Raw genomic sequence first — 22,725 nt, forward strand, 5'->3', positions numbered from 1 at the left:
GCAGTACATGGATCATTCTCTAAAATAGACCATATATTGGCTCACAGAACATATTCAAACAAAGCCAAAAGAGTTGAAATCATCCCTTGCATGTTATCGGATCATAGCGCTCTGAAATTAGAAATTAATGATAAAAGATACTGCAAAAATCCCACAAACACATGGAAACTGAATAACACACTCTTGAGTAATGAGTGGGTCACCAAAGAAATGAAAGAAGAAATTAAAAAATACCTAAAAGAAAATGAAAATGCAGATACAACTTACTGGAATTTGTGGGATGCAATGAAAGCTGTCCTCAGAGGAAAATTTGTTGCACTGAGTACCCACATCAGGAAAACAGAACGAATACAAATAAATAACTTGATGCTACACCTCAAACAGCTAGAAAAAGAAGAGCAGCTTCAAGCTGAAAGCCAAAAGAAGAGAGGAAATTATAAAAATCAGAGCAGAAATCAATGCAATAGAGACTAAGAAAACAATCCAAAGAAATAACAAATCAAAGAGTTGGTTCTTTGAAAGAATAAATAAAATCGATAAGCCCATAGCCGACCTTATTTTAAAAAGGGAAGAAAAAGGTCAAATTCATGCAATAAGAAATGCAAAAGGTGAAATCACAACAGACCCAATAGAAATACAGATGATCATCAACACCTATTTCGAAAACCTCTACTCTCAAAGATTTGATAACAGAGAAGAAATAGACAGATAGTTAGAAATATATGATGTACCCGAGCTAGATCAAGAGGAGGTAAAACTGTTGAATAACCCAATCTCTGTTAATGAAATTGAAAATGTAATTAAGTCCTTATCCACCAAGAAGTACCCGGGCCCAGATGGATTCACTGCAAAATTCTACAAGAAATACAAAGAAGACTTAATGCCGACACTCCTCAGACTATTCAATGAAACTTAAAGGGAAACAATCCTTTCTAAGTCATTCCTGGAAGACAAATATTACTCTAGTACCAAAACCTGAGAAAGACCCAACTAAAAAAGAAAACTATAGACCAATCTCCCTAATGAGCACAGATGCAAAAATCCTCAGTAAAATATTGGCAAATAGGATGCAGCAAATCATCAAGAAGATTATAAACCATGACCAAGTGGGATTCATCCAAGGAATGCAAGGATGGTTCTACATAGATAAATCAATAAATGTAACCCACGATATCAATAAAGCCAAAAGTAAGAATCACATGTTTATATCTATAGATGCAGAAAAAGGCTTCGATAAGATCCAACATTTATTCATGATAAGAACTTTACAGAAAATTGGAATAGATGGTCTTTACCTCAATATAATAAAGGCATTTATGACAAATCAACAGCAAGCCTCATACCAAATGGCCAAAAATTGAAAGCCTTTACTTTAAAATCAGGCACAAGACAAGGATATCCTCTGTCACCATGCCTATTTAATATAGTACTGGAAGTATGAGCCAGAGCAATTAGGCAAGTAAGAGAAATAAAAGGTGTAAAGATAGGAAAAGAAGAAGTTAAATTATCATTGTTTGCAGATGACGTGATACTCTACATAGAAGACCCCCTAAACTCTATTAAAAGACTCTTAGATATAATAAATAAATTCAGTGATGTAGCTGGATACAAAATCAATACTCATAAATCAATAGTGTTCCTGTACACTAACAACAAAATCACAGAGAGGAAAATAAGAGAAACCACACTCTTCACATTAGCAAGCACAAAAATGAAATATTTAGGAATTACTCTTATGAAAGAAGTGAAAGACCTATACATGGAAAATTACAATACACTGAAAAAGAAATTGAAGATGATCTCAGAAAATGGAAAGACATCCCTTAATCATGCATAGGAAGAAGAAACATTGTGAAAATAGCCATTATCCCAAAACTATTATACAGATTCAATGCAATCCCAATAAAAATACCACCAACATACCTTATAGATCTAGAGAAATCACCCCTAAAATAAATTTGGAACCTGAAGAGACCTAGAATAGCCAAACCAAATCTAAGCAGCAAAGGCAAGGCAGGAGGCAACACAATCCCTGACTTGAAGTTATACTACAAAGCAACAGTAGTAAAATCAGCATGGTATTCGAATCAAAACAGAGCCGAAGATCAATGGAATAGATTAGAAGATACAACCACAACTACAAACATACTCAACCGCCTTATCTTTGATAAAGGAGTCAAGCAGGTTCACTGGAAGAATGACAATCTCTTTAATAAATGGTGCTGGAAAAACTGGTTCTCCATTTGCCGAAAACTAAAACTAGACACATGTCTATCACCATGTACTAAATTAAAATCTAAATGGAACAACGATCTGAATATTAAAACAGAAACACTAAATCTATTGGAAAACAAATTGGGTAGAAACCTTGAAGACATAGGAGTAGGTAGAGAATTCATGAACAGGACTCAAACCACACGGGAAATACTTCCCAGAATCAATAACTGAGACCACCACTTATTAAAAAGTTTCTTCATGTCAAAAGCAATCTCCAGCATAGTGAAAAGAAAACCCACAAACTGGGAAAAGATTTTAGTGAACTCTCTCTCAGACAATGGACTTTTGTCTAAAACATATAAAGAATTTTTTTAAAAACTCAGAACTCCAAAATTCAAAGATCAAATTCAAAAATGGGCATCTGAGATGAATATGCACTTCTCAGATGAAAAAATACAAATGGCAAATAAATACATGAAAAAATGTTCATCATCATTGGTCATTGGAGAAATGCAAATTAAAACCACACTGAGATACCATCTCACTCCTGAAAGAATGGCCACGATCAAGAAAACCAACAACAACAAATGCTGGAGAGGCTGTGGGAAAAAGGAACTCTCCTACACTGTTGGTGGAATTGTAGACTGGTACAACCTTTATGGAGGTCTGTCTCTAGATTTCTCAAAAAGTTGGGATTGGAAGTCCCATTTATTCCAGCTATGCCACTTCTAGGCATATTCCCAGAAGAACTGAAAGCATCATACCACAGTGATATATGTGCACCTATGTTTATAGCAGCACAATTTGTAACCGCCAGATCTTGGAAACAACCCAAGTGTCCATCAACTCAGGAAGGGATAAAAAAGCCGTAGTGTTTCTATACAATGGAGTACTACTCAGCTATACAGAAGGACCACATTGAGATATTTATCAGTAAGTAGGCGCAGCTTGAGATGATACTCATTAGTGAAATAAATCAATCTCACATGTGTGAATACCGAATAGTTTCCCTAATGTAAGTAATGATTCAAATATATAAAAGTATGTGGTAATAATGATTCCCCATTATGTGGCCTTGAAGCCTTATAAAGTTTTCACTTATTAATTGGAATGGATTTATTCTGGGCTTCTTTATATGGAAATATTTGAAGCTATAGTATATGAAGTTATATTCAAATATTTCAAGGAAAAAGACAGACACTATGGTAGCTACTATTAAGTCGGGTTATTTGGTGTTGAAGCACTAGGTTGCTGAAACAGTCATGCTTTGACCTGTATTGTTACATTGTTATGTCCTCTTTTATCTCAATCTCTCCCTTATTCACTAAAAAAATTATTTAGTTATTGTTATGGTTTTTTTAATTAAGGGGAAAAATTTTAAAAATTAGCAGGAGATATTATAGAAACTGTTTTTTATTTCCCATTAACTTGTTTTGAAATCCTGTAATACTGCCACTATCTTTTTTTGACTGATTAGACTCTGTTCCATTCTGTATGATAGTATCAAGTTTGGGGGTATAGGCAACTACTTTGAAGTCAATAAGATTCACTAAGTTGCCCATTCAGGTTTGACTATTATCTCCTTTGGAAGTCCTGTAATGTTTCCAATGTTTAAGTTTTATTGGTCTTGTTCTCTACCGTTTTGTTCAAGTTTATAATACCTGATGAGATAGACAATTCTTTTTAAGGAAACAAGAGACATTACGGTAACCATTGTTGATAACCCTGTAATCTGTTCTTACATCATGTGCTGTGTCTATCCTTTGTTTTGACTGATAGTTTTGTTTTGCCATATTTGACTTTATTCTCTCCCCCCAAAAAAGTAATAAGAACTAAGGAGTAATAAAACCCAAAATGTGTAAATTTTGTTGTAAAAAAGAGAGGGAAAATGTGCTCTAAAGGATACAACTGCAAGTGTGTTTAGGGGTGTTAAATAAATGACCATATTAACGTTTTTGGTTGGATCATCCCACACAACGTTTGCAGTCTCTCTGATTGAATGACCACTTTGTATGCTTTGATACTGTGATTTGAGCAACTATCTCTAAGACGATAATGTGTAATCTATTAACTGGTGATTTCGTACTGTTTTGTTTTTTGTTTTTTTTTTTTTTTGTAGTTCTGTATTACTTGTACCCTTGCACTGCTTTGTTTTGCTTTGTCTTTTTCTCTTTTTCCTTTTAAATAAAATTTTTAAAACATACCATCAACATACCTCATAGATCCAGAGAAATCACCCCTAAATTTCATCTGGAATCAGAAGAGACCTAGAATAGCAATGATAGTTCTAAGCAGCAAAGGCAAGGCAGGAGGCATCACAATCCCTGATTGAAGTTACTCTACAAGCAACACTAGTAAAGAAAACATGGTACTGGAATAAAAACTGAGCCAAAGATCAATGGGATAGATTAGAAGATACAATTACAACTACAAACACACTCAACCACCTTATACTTGATAAAGAGACCAGGCATGTTCACTGAAAGAACAACGGTCTCTTTGATAAATTGTGTTGGAAAAACTGGCTCCGCATATGCCAAAAACTAAAACTAAACCCATGCCTATCACCATATACTGAATGAAAATCTAAATGGATCAAAGATCTAAATATTAAAACAGAAGCACTAAATCTATTGGAAGACAAGTTGGGTAAAAACCTTGGAGACATAAGGGTAGGTAGAGAATTAATGAACAGGAAGCAAACCACACAGGAAATACTTCCCAGAAACAACAACTGGGATCAGCTCTTATTAAAAAGTTTCCGTACATCAAAAGAAATCTCCAGCATAGTGAAAAGAAAACCCACAAACTGAGAAATATCTTAGTGAACTGTCCCTCAGACAAAGGACTGCTAACCATACAAAGAATTTAAAAAATCAGATGCCTGAAGTTCAAAGACCCAATCCAAAATGGGCATCTGAGATGAATAAACACTTCTCAGATGAAGAAACACAAATAGGAAATAAATACATGGAAAAATGTTCATCATCATTACTCATTAGAGAAATGCAAATTACAACCACATTGAGATTCCATCTCACTCCTGAAACAATGGCCAGGATCAAGAAAACCACCAACAACAAATGCTGGAGAAGCTGTGGGGAGAAAGGAACTCTCCTGCACTGCTGGTCGGAGTGTAGACTGATGCAACCATTGTGGAGGTCAGTCGAGAGATTTCTCAAAAAGCTGGGATTGAAAGTCCTATTCAACCTAGCTATTCCATTTCTGTGCATCTTCCCAGAAGAACTGAAAACATCATGCCACAGTGATATATGTGCACCCATGTTTATAGCAGCACAAGTTGTAATAGCCAGATCTTGGAAACAACCTAAGTGTCCATCAATTAAGGAATGGATAAAAAAGATTTTGTATTTTTATACAATGGAGTGCTATTCAGCTATAAAGAATAATCACGTCGAGATATTTATAAATAAATGGATGCAGCTTTAGACCATACTCATAAGTGAAATACATCAAACTCACATATATAAATACCGAATAGTTTCACTAGTGTAAGAAATGGTAAGTACATAACAGTATATGATATTCAGGATTCCCCATATTGCTCTACAGGCTTATAATGTTTTCATTCATGAGTTGCAATGATTTTATTCTGGGTTGTTTGGTTTTATTGTCTGTGATAGTATAAAACAGCTATTTTGAAGAAAACAAGATACTATAATAGCCAGTGATGATTTAATATCATCTCTTTTTAAAGTCCCACCAAGCTTGTGTTCTTCTGCCTCCATCGGTTTTATCCTGTTGTATCTTATCAGATTTTATTTTATGTGATAGTATAAACAAAATATTTATAAACAAGGAGATAACATAGTAACAATTTTTCATTTCCTGTTAGTGGGTTCTGAATACCATGTAGTACTTTCATTCTCTTGAATAGTTTTACACTGTGTTGTTATGTTTGATGCTATAGTATATGAAGGTATACTCAATTATTTCAAGGAATGAGTCTGTATTGCAGCTACTGTTATGTCAGGTTTTCTTGTGATGAAACATTATGTTGCTTAAATTGTTCTGTTCTGACCCCTGTTGTTATATCCTCTTTTATCTAGATCTCTTTTTAAAATTAAAAAAGAAAAAAATCAATAGAATTCCTATACACTAAGAGCAAAATCACTGAGAGAGAAATAAGGGAAGCCACACCCTTCACATTAGCATCCAAAAACATGAAATACTTAGGAATTAATCTCACAAAAGAAGTAAAAGATCTATACAGGAAAAACTTCAATAGCCTTAAAAAGAAATCGAAGAGGATATCAGAAAATGGAAAGACATCCCTTGTTCATGGATAGGAAGAATAAATATTGGGAAAATGGGCATCCTCCCAAAACTGGTATTCAGATTCAATGCAATCCCAATGAAAGTACCATCAACATACCTCATAGATCTAGAGAAATCACTCCTAAAATTCATCTGGAACCAGAAGAGACCTAGAATAGCAAAGGCAGTTCTAAGCAGCCAAGGCAAGGCAAGAGGTATCACAATCTCTGACTTATACTACAGAGCTACTGTAATAAAATCAACGTGGTACTGGAATAAAAACAGATCTGAGGATCAATGAAATAGATTAGAAGATGGAACTACAAACACACTCAAACACCTTATCTTTGATAAAAGGGTGAAAAATGTTCACTTGAAGAACATTGTGTTTAACAAATGGTGTTGGAGAAACTGGCTCTCCATATGCCGAAAACTAAAACTGGACCCACGCCTATCGCCATGTACTAAGCTAAAATCTAAATGGATCAAAGTTATGAATATTAAAAGAGAAGCACAATCTAGTAGAAGGCAAATTAGGTAAAAATCTTGAAGACATAGGGGTAGGTAGAGAATTCATGAACAGAAATGAAACCACACGGGAAATAATTCCCAGAACCTATAATTGGGATCCTGTCTCATTAAAAAATTTCTGCATGTCAAAAGAAATCTCCATCATAGTGAAAAAGAAAACTCAAAAACTGGAGGAATCTTAGTGAACTCTCTGTCACACAAAGAACTTCTGTCTAAAACATAAAAAGAATTAAAAAAAAAATTCGGACCGCCAAAATTCAAAGACCCAATCCAAAATGGGCATCTGCAATGAGTACAAAGTCCTCAGGGAAACAAATACAAATAAATACATGAAAAAGTGTTCATCATCATTAGTTACTAAAGATATGCAAATTAAAACCACACTGAGCTTCCATCTCACTCTATAAACAATGGCCAGGATCAAGAAAACCAACAACAACAAGTGCTGAAGAGGCTGTAGGGAGGAAAGAACTATCCTGCACTATTGGTGGGAGTGTAGATCACTGTGGAGGTCAGTGTACAGACTCCTCAAAATATGGGATTGGAAATCCCATTCGACCAAGCTATTCCACTTCTAGGCATCTTTGCAGAAGAACTGAAAACATTATATCACAGTGATATATATGCACCCATGTTTATAGCAGCACAATTTGTAATAGCCAGATTTGTTGTAAAAAAGAGAAGGAAAAAAAGTGCTCTAAAAGATACAACAGCAAGTGTGTTTAGGGGTGTTAAATAGCTGACCATATTAATGTTTTTGGTTGGATCATTGAACACAACTGTTTACAGTCTCACTGAATAACCACTTTGTATGCTTTGATACTGTGACTTGAGCAACTATCTCTAAGATGATAATATGTAATCTATTAACTGGTGATTTCTTACTTTTTTTGTAGTTCTGTAATACTTGTACCCTTACACCGCTTTGTTTTATTTGGTTTTTTCTCTTTTTCCTTTTATATAAAATTAAAAAAAAATAAATGGGCGCAGCTTGAAACCATACTCATAAAGTGAAATAAATCAAACATGCATGTGTGAATATCGAATAGTTTCCCTAGTGTAGGAAATGATTCAATTATATAAAAGTATGTGGTAATCATGAATCCCCATTATGTGGTCTTGGAGCCTTATAAAGCTTTCACTTATTAATTGCAATGGCTTTATTCTTGGCTGCTTGATATTATTGCCTGTGATGAAATGAACAGCTATTTTGAAGAAAACAAGACATCATAATAGCTAGTGCTGATTTAATACCATCTTGTTTTGAAGCCCCACCAACCTATGGCTCTTCTGTCTCCATTGGTTCTATCATGGTTCATCTTGCTGAATATTATTATTTGTGATGGTATAAACAAACATTGTTATAGGCAAAGTGATAATATAGAAACGATTATTCATTTTCTGTTAGCTGCTTCTAAATACCCTCCAATGCTTTCATCCACTTGAATGATTTTACACTGTCTTGATATGTTTAATGCTATAGTATACAAAGTTACACTCAAATATTTCAAGGTAAAACACACTATGGTAACTACTATTAAGTCGGGTTATTTGGCGGTGAAGCACTAGGTTGCTGAAACGGTCATGCTTTGACCTGTGTTGCTATGTTGTTATGTTTTTTTAATCTCAATCTCTCCCTTATTCATTAAAAAAATTATTTAAGTATTTTTTATCACTTTTTTAACTAAGGGGAATAACTTTAAAAATTAACAGGATATATTATAGTAACTTGTTTGATTTCCTCTCAACGTGATTTGAAGTCCTGTAATATTCCCACTATCTTGTTTTGACTGATTAGACTCTGTTCCGTTCTGTATGAGAGTATCAAGTTTGAGGGTTTAGGCAACTACTTTGAAGGCAATAAAATTCACTATGATGCCCATTCTGGTTTGACTATTATCTCCTTTGGCAGTCCTGTAATGTTTACAAGGTTTAGGTTTCATTGGTCTTGTTCTCTACTGTTTCGTTCAACTTTTTAATATCTAATGAGATAGACAATTCTTCTTAAGGAAGCAAGAGGCATTATGGTAACCATTGTTGATAACCTTGTACTCTGTTTTTACATCATGTGCTATGTCTATCCTTGGTTTTGACGGACAGCTTTGTTTTGTCATATTTGATTTTATTCTCTTCCAAAAAAAGCAATAAGAACTATGGGAGTAATAAAACCCAAAATGTGTAAATTTTGTTGTAATAAAGAGAGGGAAAAAAAGTACTCTAAAGGTTACAACAGCAAGTGTGTTTAGGTGTGTTAAATAGATGATTATATTAGGGGCTGGAGATTTAGCTCAGTGTCATAAGTGCCTGCCTTGCAAGCAGGCAATCGTGAGTTCAATCCCCGGTGCCAATAAAAAGGAAAAAGGCCAAAAAATATATAAAAAAATAGATGATGGTATTAATGTTTTTGATTGGATCATTAAACACAAATATTTGCAGTCTCACTGTTTAAATGTCCTCTTTGTATGCTTTGATCTTGTGACTTGAACAACCATCTCTAAGATGACAATGTGTAATCTATTAATTGGTGATTTCTTACTTTTTTTTGTAGTTCTGTATTTCTTGTACCCTTACACTGTTTTGTTTTGTTTTGTTTTGTTTTTTCTGTTTTTCGTTTTCAAAAAAAATTTTTTAAAAAAAGAAAAAAATACTTCCCAAGCATAGGAAGAGGAAATGACATCCAGATAAATAAGGCATATATTTATTGGATATCCAGCTATAACCAGCTATAACCAAAATTGATATAGCTAGCCAGCCAGAACCAAAAACACCCAGGCATATAATAATCAAGATCCCAGAAATTCAACATAAATACAGAATATTAAAAGCTTTCAGAGAAAAGAAACAGATCACCTACAAAGGAAAACCCATCAGAATCACAACAGACTTGTCAACACAAACCACCAAATCAGGAAAAGCTTCGAGTGATAAATTCCAACTCCTGAAAGAAAATAACCTCCAACCCAGATGGATGTACCATACAAAACTATCTCTCACAATTAATGGAGAAACAAGATGCTTCCACCATAAAGAGGAAATGGGGGAGTTCATGATCACCAATCCAACCCTTCAAAAAATATTTAAGGACAGTCTAGACAGAGAGAAAAAGACCATGGTTTCAGGAATAGCGGTAGAGGTTGCCCACTGAATGGGGCAGACATTGGAATGAAGGGGAAAAGTAGACAAGCAACAGCAGGAAAATAACATGGCAGAGATGTGACAGAGAAGGTTGGCCATAATCACTAATATAGATGATTTCAACTGACCAATAAAAAGAAACAGAGGCAGAGTGGACAGGAGATAGGGTCCATCAATATGCTCTATACAAGAATTACAAATAACCCAAAAGAGGGCTTATAGATTGAAATTCAAAGATGAGAAAACAATGCTCTATGTGGTGGGGCACCAATGCAAAATGGAGATAAGTTTCCCTCAGCTGCAAATTGGTTAGAAAGCCATAACACTTTTATGCAGTGGAAAACTACTCAGCTATAAAGAAAGAAAACCTTGAGGCTCCTATAGATAAATGGATACAACTTGAGACCATGCTCAGGGGTAAAAAGGTTCAGAATCATTTAGCTAAATACCTGGTTGCCTTCCTAATTTAAAAACTAAAGGAATTAGCGGGTTACAAACTGTAAAATGCACCCTGTGAAAGTTAAAGGGTAGGGATTATCTAAAAATGGAAGGCAGTAGCCATTGTTAATCTTGTATCATGATTTGAAGCCATACTGCTTTCATCATTCTGTTTAGTTCAGTTTTATTCTGTTCTAGTTTGTCTACTTGTACTAGATTTGATGGCATGGACAGCTATTCCAAAGATAGCAGGATATACTATGCTAACCATTTTCAATTTCCTATTAACTTTATTAGAAACCCTGTATTGCTCTCACTATCTTGTTTTGACTGATTTTACTCTATTTTGTTTTGCTTGATAGTACCAAGTTTGAGAGTATAGGCAACAACTGTGAAGACAATAAGATTCACTATGATTCCCATTCTGGTTTAACTATTATCTTCTTTGGAAGTCCTGTAATGTCTGCAATGTTTTGGTTTTCTTGGTTTTGTTCTTTACTGTTTTGTTCAATTTTATTATAACTGATGATATAGGCAATTCTTTTTAAGATAGCAAGAGGCATTATGGTAACCATTGTTGATCACCTTGTATTGTGTTTTTAAGTCATGTACTGTGTCCATTCTTTAGTTTTGACTGACTCCATTTTGTTTTCTCACATGTAGTTTCGATCTCTTCAAAATAAAAAAATTTAAAAAAGAATCAAAGCCATGTATAATGTTTTCTCCCAAATTTTGTAGAACAGACACATGTCAGATGTGTACAAATATTTTTAAAAATTGGTTGCCTATTTAACTTGCTAATAACTTGTTATAGAGTTTTTGTGGAAATGCACAAACCTCAGAGAAAGATGGCTCACAAATATGCTATGTTTTTGTAGTAGATAGGTGAAGACCTTTTGAAGAACAAAACTTTCTTTTGTCCATAACTAAGATCTTCCAAAATCCTGAGAGCAAATGTGAATAGTCCAGTTTCTCTTATTTCCCTCTCTGTGATTTTGTTGTTCATGTGTAGGAATGCTGTTGATTTCTGAGTATTGATTTTGTATCCAGCCACATTACTGATTTTATTTATTGTATCTAAGAGTCTTTCAATGGAGTTTAGGGGGTCTTCTATGTAGAGTATCATGTCATCTGCAAACAATGATAATTTAACTCCTGCTTTTCCTATCTTTACCCCTTTTATTTCTCTTTCTTGCCTAATTGGTCTGGCTAGTACTTCCAGTACTATATTAAATAGGAGTGGTGATAAAGACATCCTTGTCTTGTGCCCGATTTTAAAGTAAAAGCTTTCAATTTTTGGCCATTTAGTATGATGCTGGCTGTTGGTTTGTCATAAATGGCCTTTATTGTATTGAGGTAAGGACCATTTATTCCAATTTTCTGTAAAGTTCTTATCATGAATAAGTGTTGGACCTTATCGAAGGCGTTTTCTGCATCTATAGAAACGTGTACCCTTACACCACTTTGTTTTGTTTTGTGTTTTTCTCTTTTTCCTCTTAAATAAAAAAAATCCTGAGAGCAGGTCAAATATCCTTTTATTATACCATATTTTTATTTCTCTCCAAATGCGCCAACTCTCACATAGAACCTGTGACTGATTTAACATTCTCATATATTTCTCATAGAGGTTGATGACCACATATTTCTTGGAGAAATGTGAGACACTGAGAGTGCCACATGTGTCCAGTTTCTGAAGTGTATTCGGAAATCCTCACAAGGCAGTTTCCTACGGGAGAGTAAAAAGTCCAGAAATAAGTGTTACAAACTTTATGTGTCCCTTTTTCTCTGTGGAAACATTGACTGCCAAGGAGTCTTTCCTGGACCAAAGTCTCATGATCTGACTTCCCCAAGACTTACACTTGTGATGGAAACCTCAGCTGTGACAATTGGATAAGAATGGTAGCTATGTGGTCATTAGGAACACACACTGTGGTGTGAGTCTGTGGGGCTGTGGTGGCATGACGTTAGGTACTGTGTGTGACTCCTGGACCTTGTCTGTATGGTCCAGTTCTCCTGCCCTGCTTCCAGGTTTCTAGGCACCTACTATCTGTCCTTGGCCTCACCCTTCTGTCAGGATGTATTTGTCACAGAGACAGCCAAATCTGAACTCAATCTCCTAAAACCACAGCCATGTTTAGAATCTCCTTTAATCTGTTTTCCCCAAGAATACTCACAGGAAGAACATGGGGCTGCAAAACTTGCCCCCAGATAACTCGCAGATCATAGTTCTAAACTAACCATCAAATCTGTCATCAAATATCTTGCTTTCATTGTCATTGTCATGACACTCTTAAATGTTAATATTTCAAGGACAAATTTCATGCTTTATTTTCACATTGAGAACCAGTCAGATTTGCTCCAGAGAATGCATTTTTGTAAAAGTATTATTTTTTTGCTTTAAAGGGGGTAAAACAAAATACAACAAAGCAGATCAGAGCTGAATAATGCAAGTGACACAGGTTTTCAAAGCAAGACAACAGAAGATCAACAGTGGCTACTATAATGTCTCTTATTTTCTTCGAAATAGTTGTCCATGTCTTCACACAATGAATTCAAGCAACAGATAGGTATAAAACTGATCAAAACAGAAGAATGAAAGCTTTACAAGCCTTCAAAACCAGACATTAGGAAATTCAACAATGGCCACCATAACGTCTCCTGTTCTCTTCAAAATAGCTGTCCATACCTTCACATAGATATTGGAATTAAATAATAAAAAGCAAACTAAAATCAATCTAACCAAAAAGTAAAGCATTCCTGGACTTCAAAACATGCTGATAGGAAATCAGCAGTGGCTACCCCATAATGTCTCATTTTCTTCAAAGTAGCTGCTCAGATCGTCATGCATAGTACAATCATAAATTCTTTAGGAGAAGATCTAGGTGAATATAAGCTTCTATATGTATATCAATCCATTTGGTATTGGAGGGAAAAACAAATTGCTAGGAAAAGCAAGAAACAAAAAGGAAAAATAAATAACAATAACAACCCAAAACAATGACAATACAGGCTTTCAAAACAAGGTGATAGGAACATAATTAAGATTGTTATTTGCCATAGTAATCATTAAAATTACCTCATATTGCCAGATATAAACATGCAAAATTAATCCAATCCTATGAATGTTAACTGTTTTGTTCCAAGAGCTAATAAAGTAGCACAATTACCTTAGCTATCTTCAGTGTGTATATACTGTTCTTCACTGTTGGTGGGAGGGGATATTGGTAAAACCACTGTGGAAATCAGTCTGGAGGGTCCTCAAAAAGCTGGGTTGGGAAGTCCTGTTTGACCCAGCTATTCCACTTTTGAGCATATTCCAAGAAGCATTGAAAACATTATACTGCAGTGACATATTTTCACCGATGTTTGTAGTAGCACCATTTGTAATAGCCAAGTCTTGGAAACAACATAAATTTCCATCAACTGAGGAATGGATACAAAAGGTGTGGTATTTTTATACAACGAAGTGCTTTTCAACTAGAAAGAAGGATCATATTAAGGCATAGATAAATGAATGTGACTTGAGACAGTACTCATAAGTGAAATAAATAAAACTCACTGTAAATACAGTATTGTCTCCCTAAGATAAGGAACTGGAAGGGTAAATAAAATACAAAGTCCTCAACAATATTGTGAAATATTGTCAAAGGGGAAAAATAACCCAGGGAAAAGGAGAAGAAAAGGAAGGGTCAAAAAGTTAAAAATTTATAGGCAGACACTTAAGGGAGGTAAGATGATTGTGCTACTAATTCCATTAGTTCTTGCTGTAGAGTTTTTGTAGAAATACTCAAACCCCTGAGAAAAATGGCTCACAAATATGTTATGTTTCTGTAGTAGATAGGTGAAGACCTTTTAAAGAACAGAACTTTCTTGTGTCCATAACTAAGGTCTTCCAAGAGCCTGAGAGCAGGTCAAAAACAGTTAGCATTCATAGATTAGATCAACTTTGTAAGTTTTTGTTAAATTAAATAAGTCTGGCAGGCAGTTGCACTTTTTCTTCTAAATGATAAATGAGTTAAAAGGTAGTGCTGAGTTTTGTGTCTCAGTGATAGCAAAGCAGACCAAAATAATCACCACCAGATGGAGAAGACAATAAGACCTCTTCGTTGTGGCCCCATGTAACAGAAGTGTGATGTCTCAAGACAAATGGGAAACATCTGAGTGACCCTCTGGTCCAGCCAAAGCCAGGGCAAGTCCATGAGGACTGAGGCACCAGGTACAGCCCCACCATGTTCTGGGCTACAAGACACTGTCCACCTCCATGTCACTCTTTCAGTGGACTGTGGAGTAAGACTCTGGCCTTACCCAGTGGCTGAAAGTACACGTGAAAGCATATCCTTTCTGTTCTCAATTACAGCAGTTATGTTTTGGCCTCTTACGTTCCTGCCGAATGATGGAAGGAAAGCTGTTACAAATAATCCACAGTGCAAATAATGTGTTTCTGTGTCATTAAGGATGGGCTTGTCTCTCTGGCACACTCATTTGCTTTCTTAAGTATGCCTGATGCAATGTTTGATTATCTTTCTACTTGTTTCATGCAGTCCCTAAGGAAATTGGCTTGGGTTTGTATCACTCAAACTTGCCTTTTCCTCCTCTTGGTCTCATGAGTGCGTGATCCTTGCTTTTGTTGATTTTGAAAACTACCACTTGTTCTAAGCATTGCTCCAGTGTCCCTCTCTATTGTCAGATTCTTATAACTCATTTTGAAAAATCAGTGTACAAACATCACTATTTTTGAGCTCCTTAACACCAAGTACTCTAAGGATTAAAAATTATTTTGACAAGACACATTTGATATGTTATTCATTCATATGAACTTTAACTAAAATATAAGTGTTATCTACTTTATTTTTCCAACCCATATGTTGGAAATTCAATGAGTTTAAAAACAAAAAACCTCAGTGAAACCAATAAAAATGGGAGAGTTGTTCAAATTATTAGAAATGTTTGGAGACAAAGGCTGTCTGTTGCCCGGGCTGGCCACCAAATTGTGGGCTCACACCTCAGGCCAAATCTTATTTCTAACAGATGTTGTGAAGCTTAGGTACTTAAATTGAGTGGGAATTAAATAGCAAATAGTTCTCCACAAGTCCCAATACAAAGGTATCCATGGGTGAGGGACATCTTTCCCCTAGAGCTTGCTGAGACAATTGAACCAAGCTCAGCTACCTTGTTATACCAGCATAGATGCACAAGTGAACTACCCATTTGCAGTCCCCAGTAGGAGGAGGGAAAGAAGTAGAAGAGTAAGGGGAAAATGAAAAGAGGAATAAAATCAGAGTGCAGTAATGATAAAGAGCAGTAACATCACAAGCTCACGCAGACACAGCTATTTTATAACATTAAATCACCAAAAGATCCATTTCAGCAGAAGGCTCTGTCATTACTACACCCTACAAATTCCTAGGTCCAAAGTCACTGCCTTGTGGGTAAAAGGAGAGATAAAACTACCCTCCTAAGAGAATGCTTATTTGGTATAGAAATTTCTTATGGAAATTTTCCCAGACGCTCTGCCAACACCCTTGTCTCATGTAGGTCACACGTGTGGTAACAACAGGAGCAGAAAACTATGGGACTTGCACAGGGCACCAGCCCCTAGACCACTGGGGATGTGGATATGCAAAACTAAGGGGCCTTAGATATAACAGCAAGTGTGTTTAGGGGTGTTAAATAGCTGACTATATTAATGTTTTTGGATCATTGAACACAGCTGTTTGCAGTCTCTCTGTTTGAATGTCCACTTTGTATTCTTTGATACTGTGATTTGAGCAACTATTTCTAAGATGATAATATGTAATCTATTAACAGGTGATTTCTTACTGTTTTTTTTTTTTTGTAGTTCTGTATTACGTGTACCCGTATAGCGCTTTGTTTTGTTTTGTGTTTCTCTCTTTTTCCTCTTAAATAAAATTAAAAAGAAAACTAAGGGGCCTAATTACCCATCACATTGGCACAGGATGAATGGCTCAATCATATACACCCGGTGATGAGGAATTGTGTAAAGTATTGGAGCTGAGGGAAGAAGCCCGGGAGAACCACTCCACTGGTGACACCTGACTTTGGCTCTGCTTCCACATCTGGCTCCTGGTCACAGCGCCTTAGACACATCTAGGGTAGGTCACACAAGTGACATGTTCATGAGCACCACTTCTCCTCTGCTGTCTCCACTCTTCCTGACCTCTGAATCCTCAGCCAGCAAAGCACTTGGGGTGGGGTCAGGACCCAAAGTTCATGTGATCCTGTGCTGTTGAGTTCAGACTGATGCTTGTCTTCACTGGAAATTCATATTTTCAAGAGCTCTTATTTCAAAGTAAGTATAGAACTGAAGTATGTGATGATCAGTGAATTGTTAAAAGCATAGATAACCTGGTGCTACAATCAGTCATGCGACTTGTTATGAAGCAGTATCTCTAGGATAATAACACTAAGACCAGAGGTCCAGCAGCTGGGTCCTTGAAGATCAAGATCAGGGAGAATCTAGAAGAGTAATCAGGATCTTGGGGTATGCAGAGAGTTGCTCACAGAGAGATCCTGTGAGGGAGGGGCTGCATGGCCATTTGGAGACTCTAAAGGCACTGAGCAGTGTGCTGGCCTTAGCAAGGCTCATACCATAAGTGAGAACTTTCAACCTGGAGTAACTGAGGCAGGAGGATGTGAGTCTTCAGGGAGCACAGGCCTTGAGACAAAACTGCAGGCCCTGCACAGAAAGCAGACTGGGAGGTGATATTTGGCAGCAGTGCCCTTGAGACCACAGGGATCCATGGAGTCACACTGTAGACAGCCCTGAGAGTCACAGTGAGGAGCTTAATAGTGTTGAAGGCGATCTCCAGAGCCAGAACTCCGGGGTTCATATCATGGTTGTGCTGATAGCTAGCTCTGCCTGAGGAGGGTTATTATCCCTCCCTGAGTGTTCGCCGCTTGAGAAATGAGTCCCTTATCAAAAGGGTGGTGACACTTACTCAGTGCTCAGGACAGTCCAGGTTTACCATTGCTCCTGTAAACCAATTAGTGCTGTCTTTGCTCTAAAGCGTCCCCACCTTGCATAGTATATTTCACAGTTGCCCAACTAAAAGGTTGCCATCACAAAGTCATGGAGAAGCTACAAGAGTGGCTTCCACTCTTCTAGATTCTCCCTGATCTTGATCTTCAAGGACACAGCTGCTGGACCTCTGGTCTTACTGTCATTATCCTAGAGATACTGCTTCATAACAATTCGCATGACTGATTGTAGCACCAGGATATCTATGCTTTTAACAATGCACTGATCATCACATACTTCAGTTCTATACTTACTTTGAAATAAGAGCTCTTGAAAATATCAATTTCCAGTAAAGACAAGCATCAGTCTGAACTCAACAGCACAGGATCACAGGAACCTCTGGGTCCTGACCCCACCACAAGTGCTTTGTAGTTCAGTAAGAACTACACTGTTGTTATCAATTCCTGTTCCACTGAACAACTTTATGCTAGTAAAATTCAAGTTGGAACTCTGTACTTAGGTGTTTGATTAAGAGAGGGCCCAAGGACATGAAGCCTCTGTCACGTTACAGAAGAAGGAAAAAAGAAAGCAGATGGAGGTGAGGGTGTGAAAATGAGGAGATGACAGAATAGGAAGAAAGGAGGGAAAATAGAACAAGGCCACAAATCATCATGACAGACATGGCAGCAAATCTCACCTGGAATGTTGGATTGTAATTTAAAAATGCCTTTCTCATCCAGCTTACCTAAAGCACTCCCATCATGGTCACCTCTGGATTGTCTAAGTTCCAAGCTTGCTACTCTGTGCAAATAGACCAGAGGCTGCTGCTTCCCCTTGGCACCGGCAAAGTTTCCTGGTTCACTGCCAGGGAGCTGCTGCAATTGTCCACTCACTCCTGGGAGGAACTAAGGCTGCTACCTGGGTAATAAATAGCAGAGTTCAGAGTGCTCACCTGCAAGTGAATTCCCTCCCCTGTGTCACACACGACAGAACATTCTACAGCAGCCCCAAGATGAAGCTGGTGTTGCTCTTCCTGCTGGCTGCCCTGCCCTTTTGCTGCTATGCAGGTGAGTTCCATGCAGGGAATACAGTCTTTCACCAAGGGTGGTGCCTGTGTCATTGGAGTGGAAGTTCTGGTCCTCGAGCTTCAGCACAGGACATTAATTTCAGGCAATCAGGAGTGCTCTTTGGAATCTTTCTAGCCACACTGGAGAGGCACACAGAGTGTCATTGGCACTTAGGTGTGCCGGCACGTTCACAGCTATCATGAACCAGGGTGGGTTTTGAGATTTGATACTAGAATCAGATGTTCCAATGGGACAAATGTAGAAACAAATGATTACCTTGCATTTGACACAAACAAGTTTCCCTTGAAGTACTAATGAATCTCCACAAATGGAAAGGAAATGGAAAAGCTTCAAGAGAGAAAGCCCAGACTCCAACAAATGACCCAGCAGGAAACATATTGAGGGCCACACAACAAACAGATGGGGCTGATCTGGACCTCCCTGATGGCCCTTTGGCTCCCACTACCTTTGTGATCAGTGCTGACTGGCAGGGGGACTCATTCTCAGGAGTCCCCTGCAGCCATGAAGGGGAAACAAGCTCTGGCAAAAGCAACATGGTGGACATCGATGCTGTCATATGCTCTGCACATTTCATAAGCTGCCTCAGCCTTCTGCTCCTGAGGGTGGTTCAAAAGGCATTGTGTTCAACAATCTGTGAGACAAAATTGCAGAGCCATGTGTAACCAGCTGCTGTGAGCAAGCCAACACTTCCTCTGCACAGACTGGCCACCCACTGTCCCCTCCATTACAAGAAATTCTGTTTCTCACTGCTCTGGGTATCAGGTAGTTTAGAACTCAAAGGGTGAGTGAACACTATTCTAGACCCAGTAGTTCCATGCTTTTTCAACTTCCTACATGATGGTTTCAACAATGGCAGTGGGGCACAGTTCTTCTGTTTCTTCCCCAGGTTCTGGCTGCCAGCTTCTTGAGGATGTAATCACAAAAACCATCGAACGTAATGTGACTGTGTCTCAGTACAAGGAATTTCTTCAACCTTACCTAGATGATAAGCCCAGTGAACAGGCTGCAGAGCAACTCAAGCAATGTTTTCTCAGCCAGTCAGATGAAACACTGGCCAATGTTCAGCAGCTGATGGTAATTTTCCCTTCCTCTTTCATACCTCTTAAGTCCTTGACCTGGAAAGAGTAGTCTCTCTGTCTCTTGCCAATGCTGACAAAGCACCTGAGGCACATTCCATTTCTAAAGCACATGATGGAAAAGGTGTGTGGTGACTTTTCCTTCATCAGCTTTTCATTTCTACTTTACTATTAGAATCATCATTAAAGTACAAGTGAAAAAGCCAAAAGAAAGAAAAGAATTCTCAAGAAATGACTTAGGTACCCTCAGTTCTTCAGGACATTTACACTGACACAGACAGGCACGCATGCAAACACAAATTTTCAATGAAGGGTAAAATTGTGATTCTCAAGTATCCCTCAGCAGGGTGTGCTGGCACACACTTGTAATCCCAGCATGCAGGAGACAGAGGCAGAAAAATCAGTGTATTTGAGGACAGCCTGGGGTACATGGTGAATTCAAGGCCAACGTGAACTACATACTGAGACCCCATCTGCAAGAAAAACAAAAGCAGTCATCATCTTTAGGCACAATCAGAAAAATCAAGAAGGCTTCACCTGAAACAAAATACATGCTAAAAACAGGACAGTTTGGTAGAATCCATAAAAACCTCATTCTGGTAAGATTGTTTGTACCTACTTTAAAGATTTTCAAGTTGTCTGTCTAATCGCACACATATTTTAGCTGTTTGAAAGCTGTTTAGCAGAAAAGTTTGAAATCCTTAGATCTTTTTATTCCACATCAAATGTTGGTCAAACGCCAAGTGTGCATTATGATAGTGAACACGGACAGTGGTTGATGGATCATTTAAAAGAAAGCATGACACAAATGCTAATTTCAATTTATGTAAGATTTTAGTTCAGAATCTTACAATATTTTTGTTAATTCATTTTGTTGTAGAAAGCTTGGGAAAATGTCAAACAGCATAAGACTTAACTGCACACCACCTGCACTCCAAGATAATGTGATTATCCTTATTTCAACCCAGGTTAGAGTTACCATCCATAGTGTGGAGCACCAGTGTTTTGCAGGCCACAGAGGCAGAGGTGTAGGTCTTTGGTTTTCCTTCAGCCATTAAACATTTAAGGCAATAAGGTAACTGAGTGAGGTCACATCCTTCTTTGAGGAGAGAGTTTAACAGTGCTCAGCTGAAAAGCTGATATCGCTGTAGTTTACTGTGGCAGTTCTTTCACAACTTATACCTAGGGCATATTTCAATGTAAACCCTTTAGAAGACCCCGAAGCTTTGGAAAAAAATTATTGAAAGGGTTCATTTTGGAGAAAGGAGCTAGAGGCCTTCTTTAGTATCAATAAATATCACCTGATGATGGGACATGTGAGGAGATATCCTGTTCTGTTTCCAGAGCTTTTTTGGATGCTACACAGTCATCACAACCACAGAAAAATCACAAGAGGAAAAGTACTTGATTGTCAACATTTGAATTTACAAGACAGAGCTAAAAGTCTTCATGATGTCCCTCTTTTTGTTTTACAGAACATAATATATAACAGCATTTTCTGTAAGCTCTATAAATAAGACTCTTGTCTCTCGAGACTACAGAGCATGAAAAGAAGTGAGATGCCGAAGCTACAGAACCTAACCTTCCTTCCTGCCTTTCTCCTTCTACCTATAAGCTGCAAGACAATTGTTGAAACCTTAAGTACATTTTCATTTCAATAAACTATCTGCAACACTAAAGCTCCTGTTTGTTCTGCCACAACACTGGAGACTTTGAAAGACTTCTGCACATGAGATCATTAAAGAAATTCTTCTTCATTAAAAAGCTGCAGGGTGTGCTGTTGAGGAGCCTCAAAAGCACATTTACTGTCCCTTTCTGTCCCCAGCACAGATCCTCTCTCTAGACGAAGGCTTTGGCATCTTCTCGTGAACCTCCCTGAGGTCCTCTAGCTCAGAGTTTTGAGGTCAGGCTGTGCTCAAAGCCTGGCAGCCACCACTGTGTTTATGTGCTCCCTGAGGCCTGCCCCTATGGCTTCCAGTTTATGGAAGAGGAGGATGGTCAACAGATGGAGACTTTCTCCTCCTCCAGTCCGTGAACACTATCTAGAGTATTACATAAAAGGACACAAGGCCACTTGAATTTGAAAAAAAGACAGGAACCCGTGTCTATGGAGAAACACATCACATTAGCCCCATCCCACAGCATGGAGATGGATTTCAGCAGGAAATGATCTCACAGGGGTTGGGGTGATATCTGAATCACATCCTTCTTTTTAAAAGTTTAAGAATTGTTGGATACCACTACAAAATGGCTTTGAACAGGATTTAAATTTTACTTATTGGCTCTATGTTTATCTGTGAGTCTGTCCTAGGCCTTCGCCCCTTGCCTGGTGATGGGAGCTGATTCACCGTAAGTGAACCTCTATGAATCACTGGTTTAGCTGAGGGCTGTAGTGGCCTGTGAGGCCAGAGATACCTCAAAGGGCAAGGAAAGACCACAGTCGAAGACACTTTGGCTCCAACACTAATTAAGTAAATGAGACTACAGCTGAAGGGATTTCACTCCTGCAGTCACAATCCTACCATAAATGTCATCTTAAAGATAAGATGGTTCTCCTAAATTGGCATAATTTACTACTTGGAGAAGTCTTTGAAATGACTCCCAAGGTCCTGTTCATTTCCCACACTTTCCTCAGTTTCCCCACCCTTTGTTGTCAGTCCTAACAAAAGTGGGCTGATCCAGACAAGTCTTTGTCTTAGCCCTCGGACTCATGAGCTCAACTAAATGGTTTTGATCCTCCTGGAGCCCTAAAATCATATCACTTGTGACATTTTATTTAAGCCTCTGCCATACAATCGTTTGGGAGATCAGAAATCTAGGCCAGGACCTGATAAAGATTGGCTTAGGACCCATGCAGGAAGAGTAAAATGCGTGTTTTCTAGTTCTTCTGAAGGGAACCTCAAAAGGAATTAAATCAAGTGTTTGCTTACATATGTAAACTGTATTCAAAATGTTACGTTGTTTAGAGCTGGAGGACAGAAAT

At 37.6% G+C, this 22,725-nt stretch overlaps 1 protein-coding gene across 1 annotated transcript; it reads left to right on the plus strand.

Moving 5' to 3' along the window:
• The first annotated feature begins 18,497 nt into the window (after positions 1–18,497).
• Positions 18,498–21,421, plus strand: LOC134471222 (mammaglobin-A-like). The gene is made up of 3 exons (XM_063229289.1): positions 18,498–18,645; positions 19,553–19,740; positions 21,218–21,421. The coding sequence occupies exons 1-3, from the start codon at positions 18,591–18,593 to the stop codon at positions 21,257–21,259; spliced, it is 285 nt and encodes a 94-aa protein (XP_063085359.1). The 5' UTR covers positions 18,498–18,590; the 3' UTR covers positions 21,260–21,421.
• Positions 21,422–22,725: the final 1,304 nt, after the last annotated feature.

The sequence above is a fragment of the Cavia porcellus genome, unplaced genomic scaffold (genome assembly GCF_034190915.1).
Source record: "Cavia porcellus strain 051 isolate PalLab524CR breed Dunkin Hartley unplaced genomic scaffold, mCavPor4.1 scaffold_17, whole genome shotgun sequence".
Lineage (NCBI taxonomy): Eukaryota > Metazoa > Chordata > Mammalia > Rodentia > Caviidae > Cavia > Cavia porcellus.

Excerpts from the sequence above, each read along its gene's own strand:
- LOC134471222 (XM_063229289.1), top strand. The coding sequence starts at position 18,591 with ATGAAGCTGGTGTTGCTCTTCCTGCTGGCTGCCCTGCCCTTTTGCTGC. Across the intron at positions 18,646-19,552 it reads GCCCTTTTGCTGCTATGCAG|GTTCTGGCTGCCAGCTTCTT; the intron begins GTGAGTTCCATG and ends TTTCTTCCCCAG. Across the intron at positions 19,741-21,217 it reads CCAATGTTCAGCAGCTGATG|AACATAATATATAACAGCAT; the intron begins GTAATTTTCCCT and ends TTTGTTTTACAG.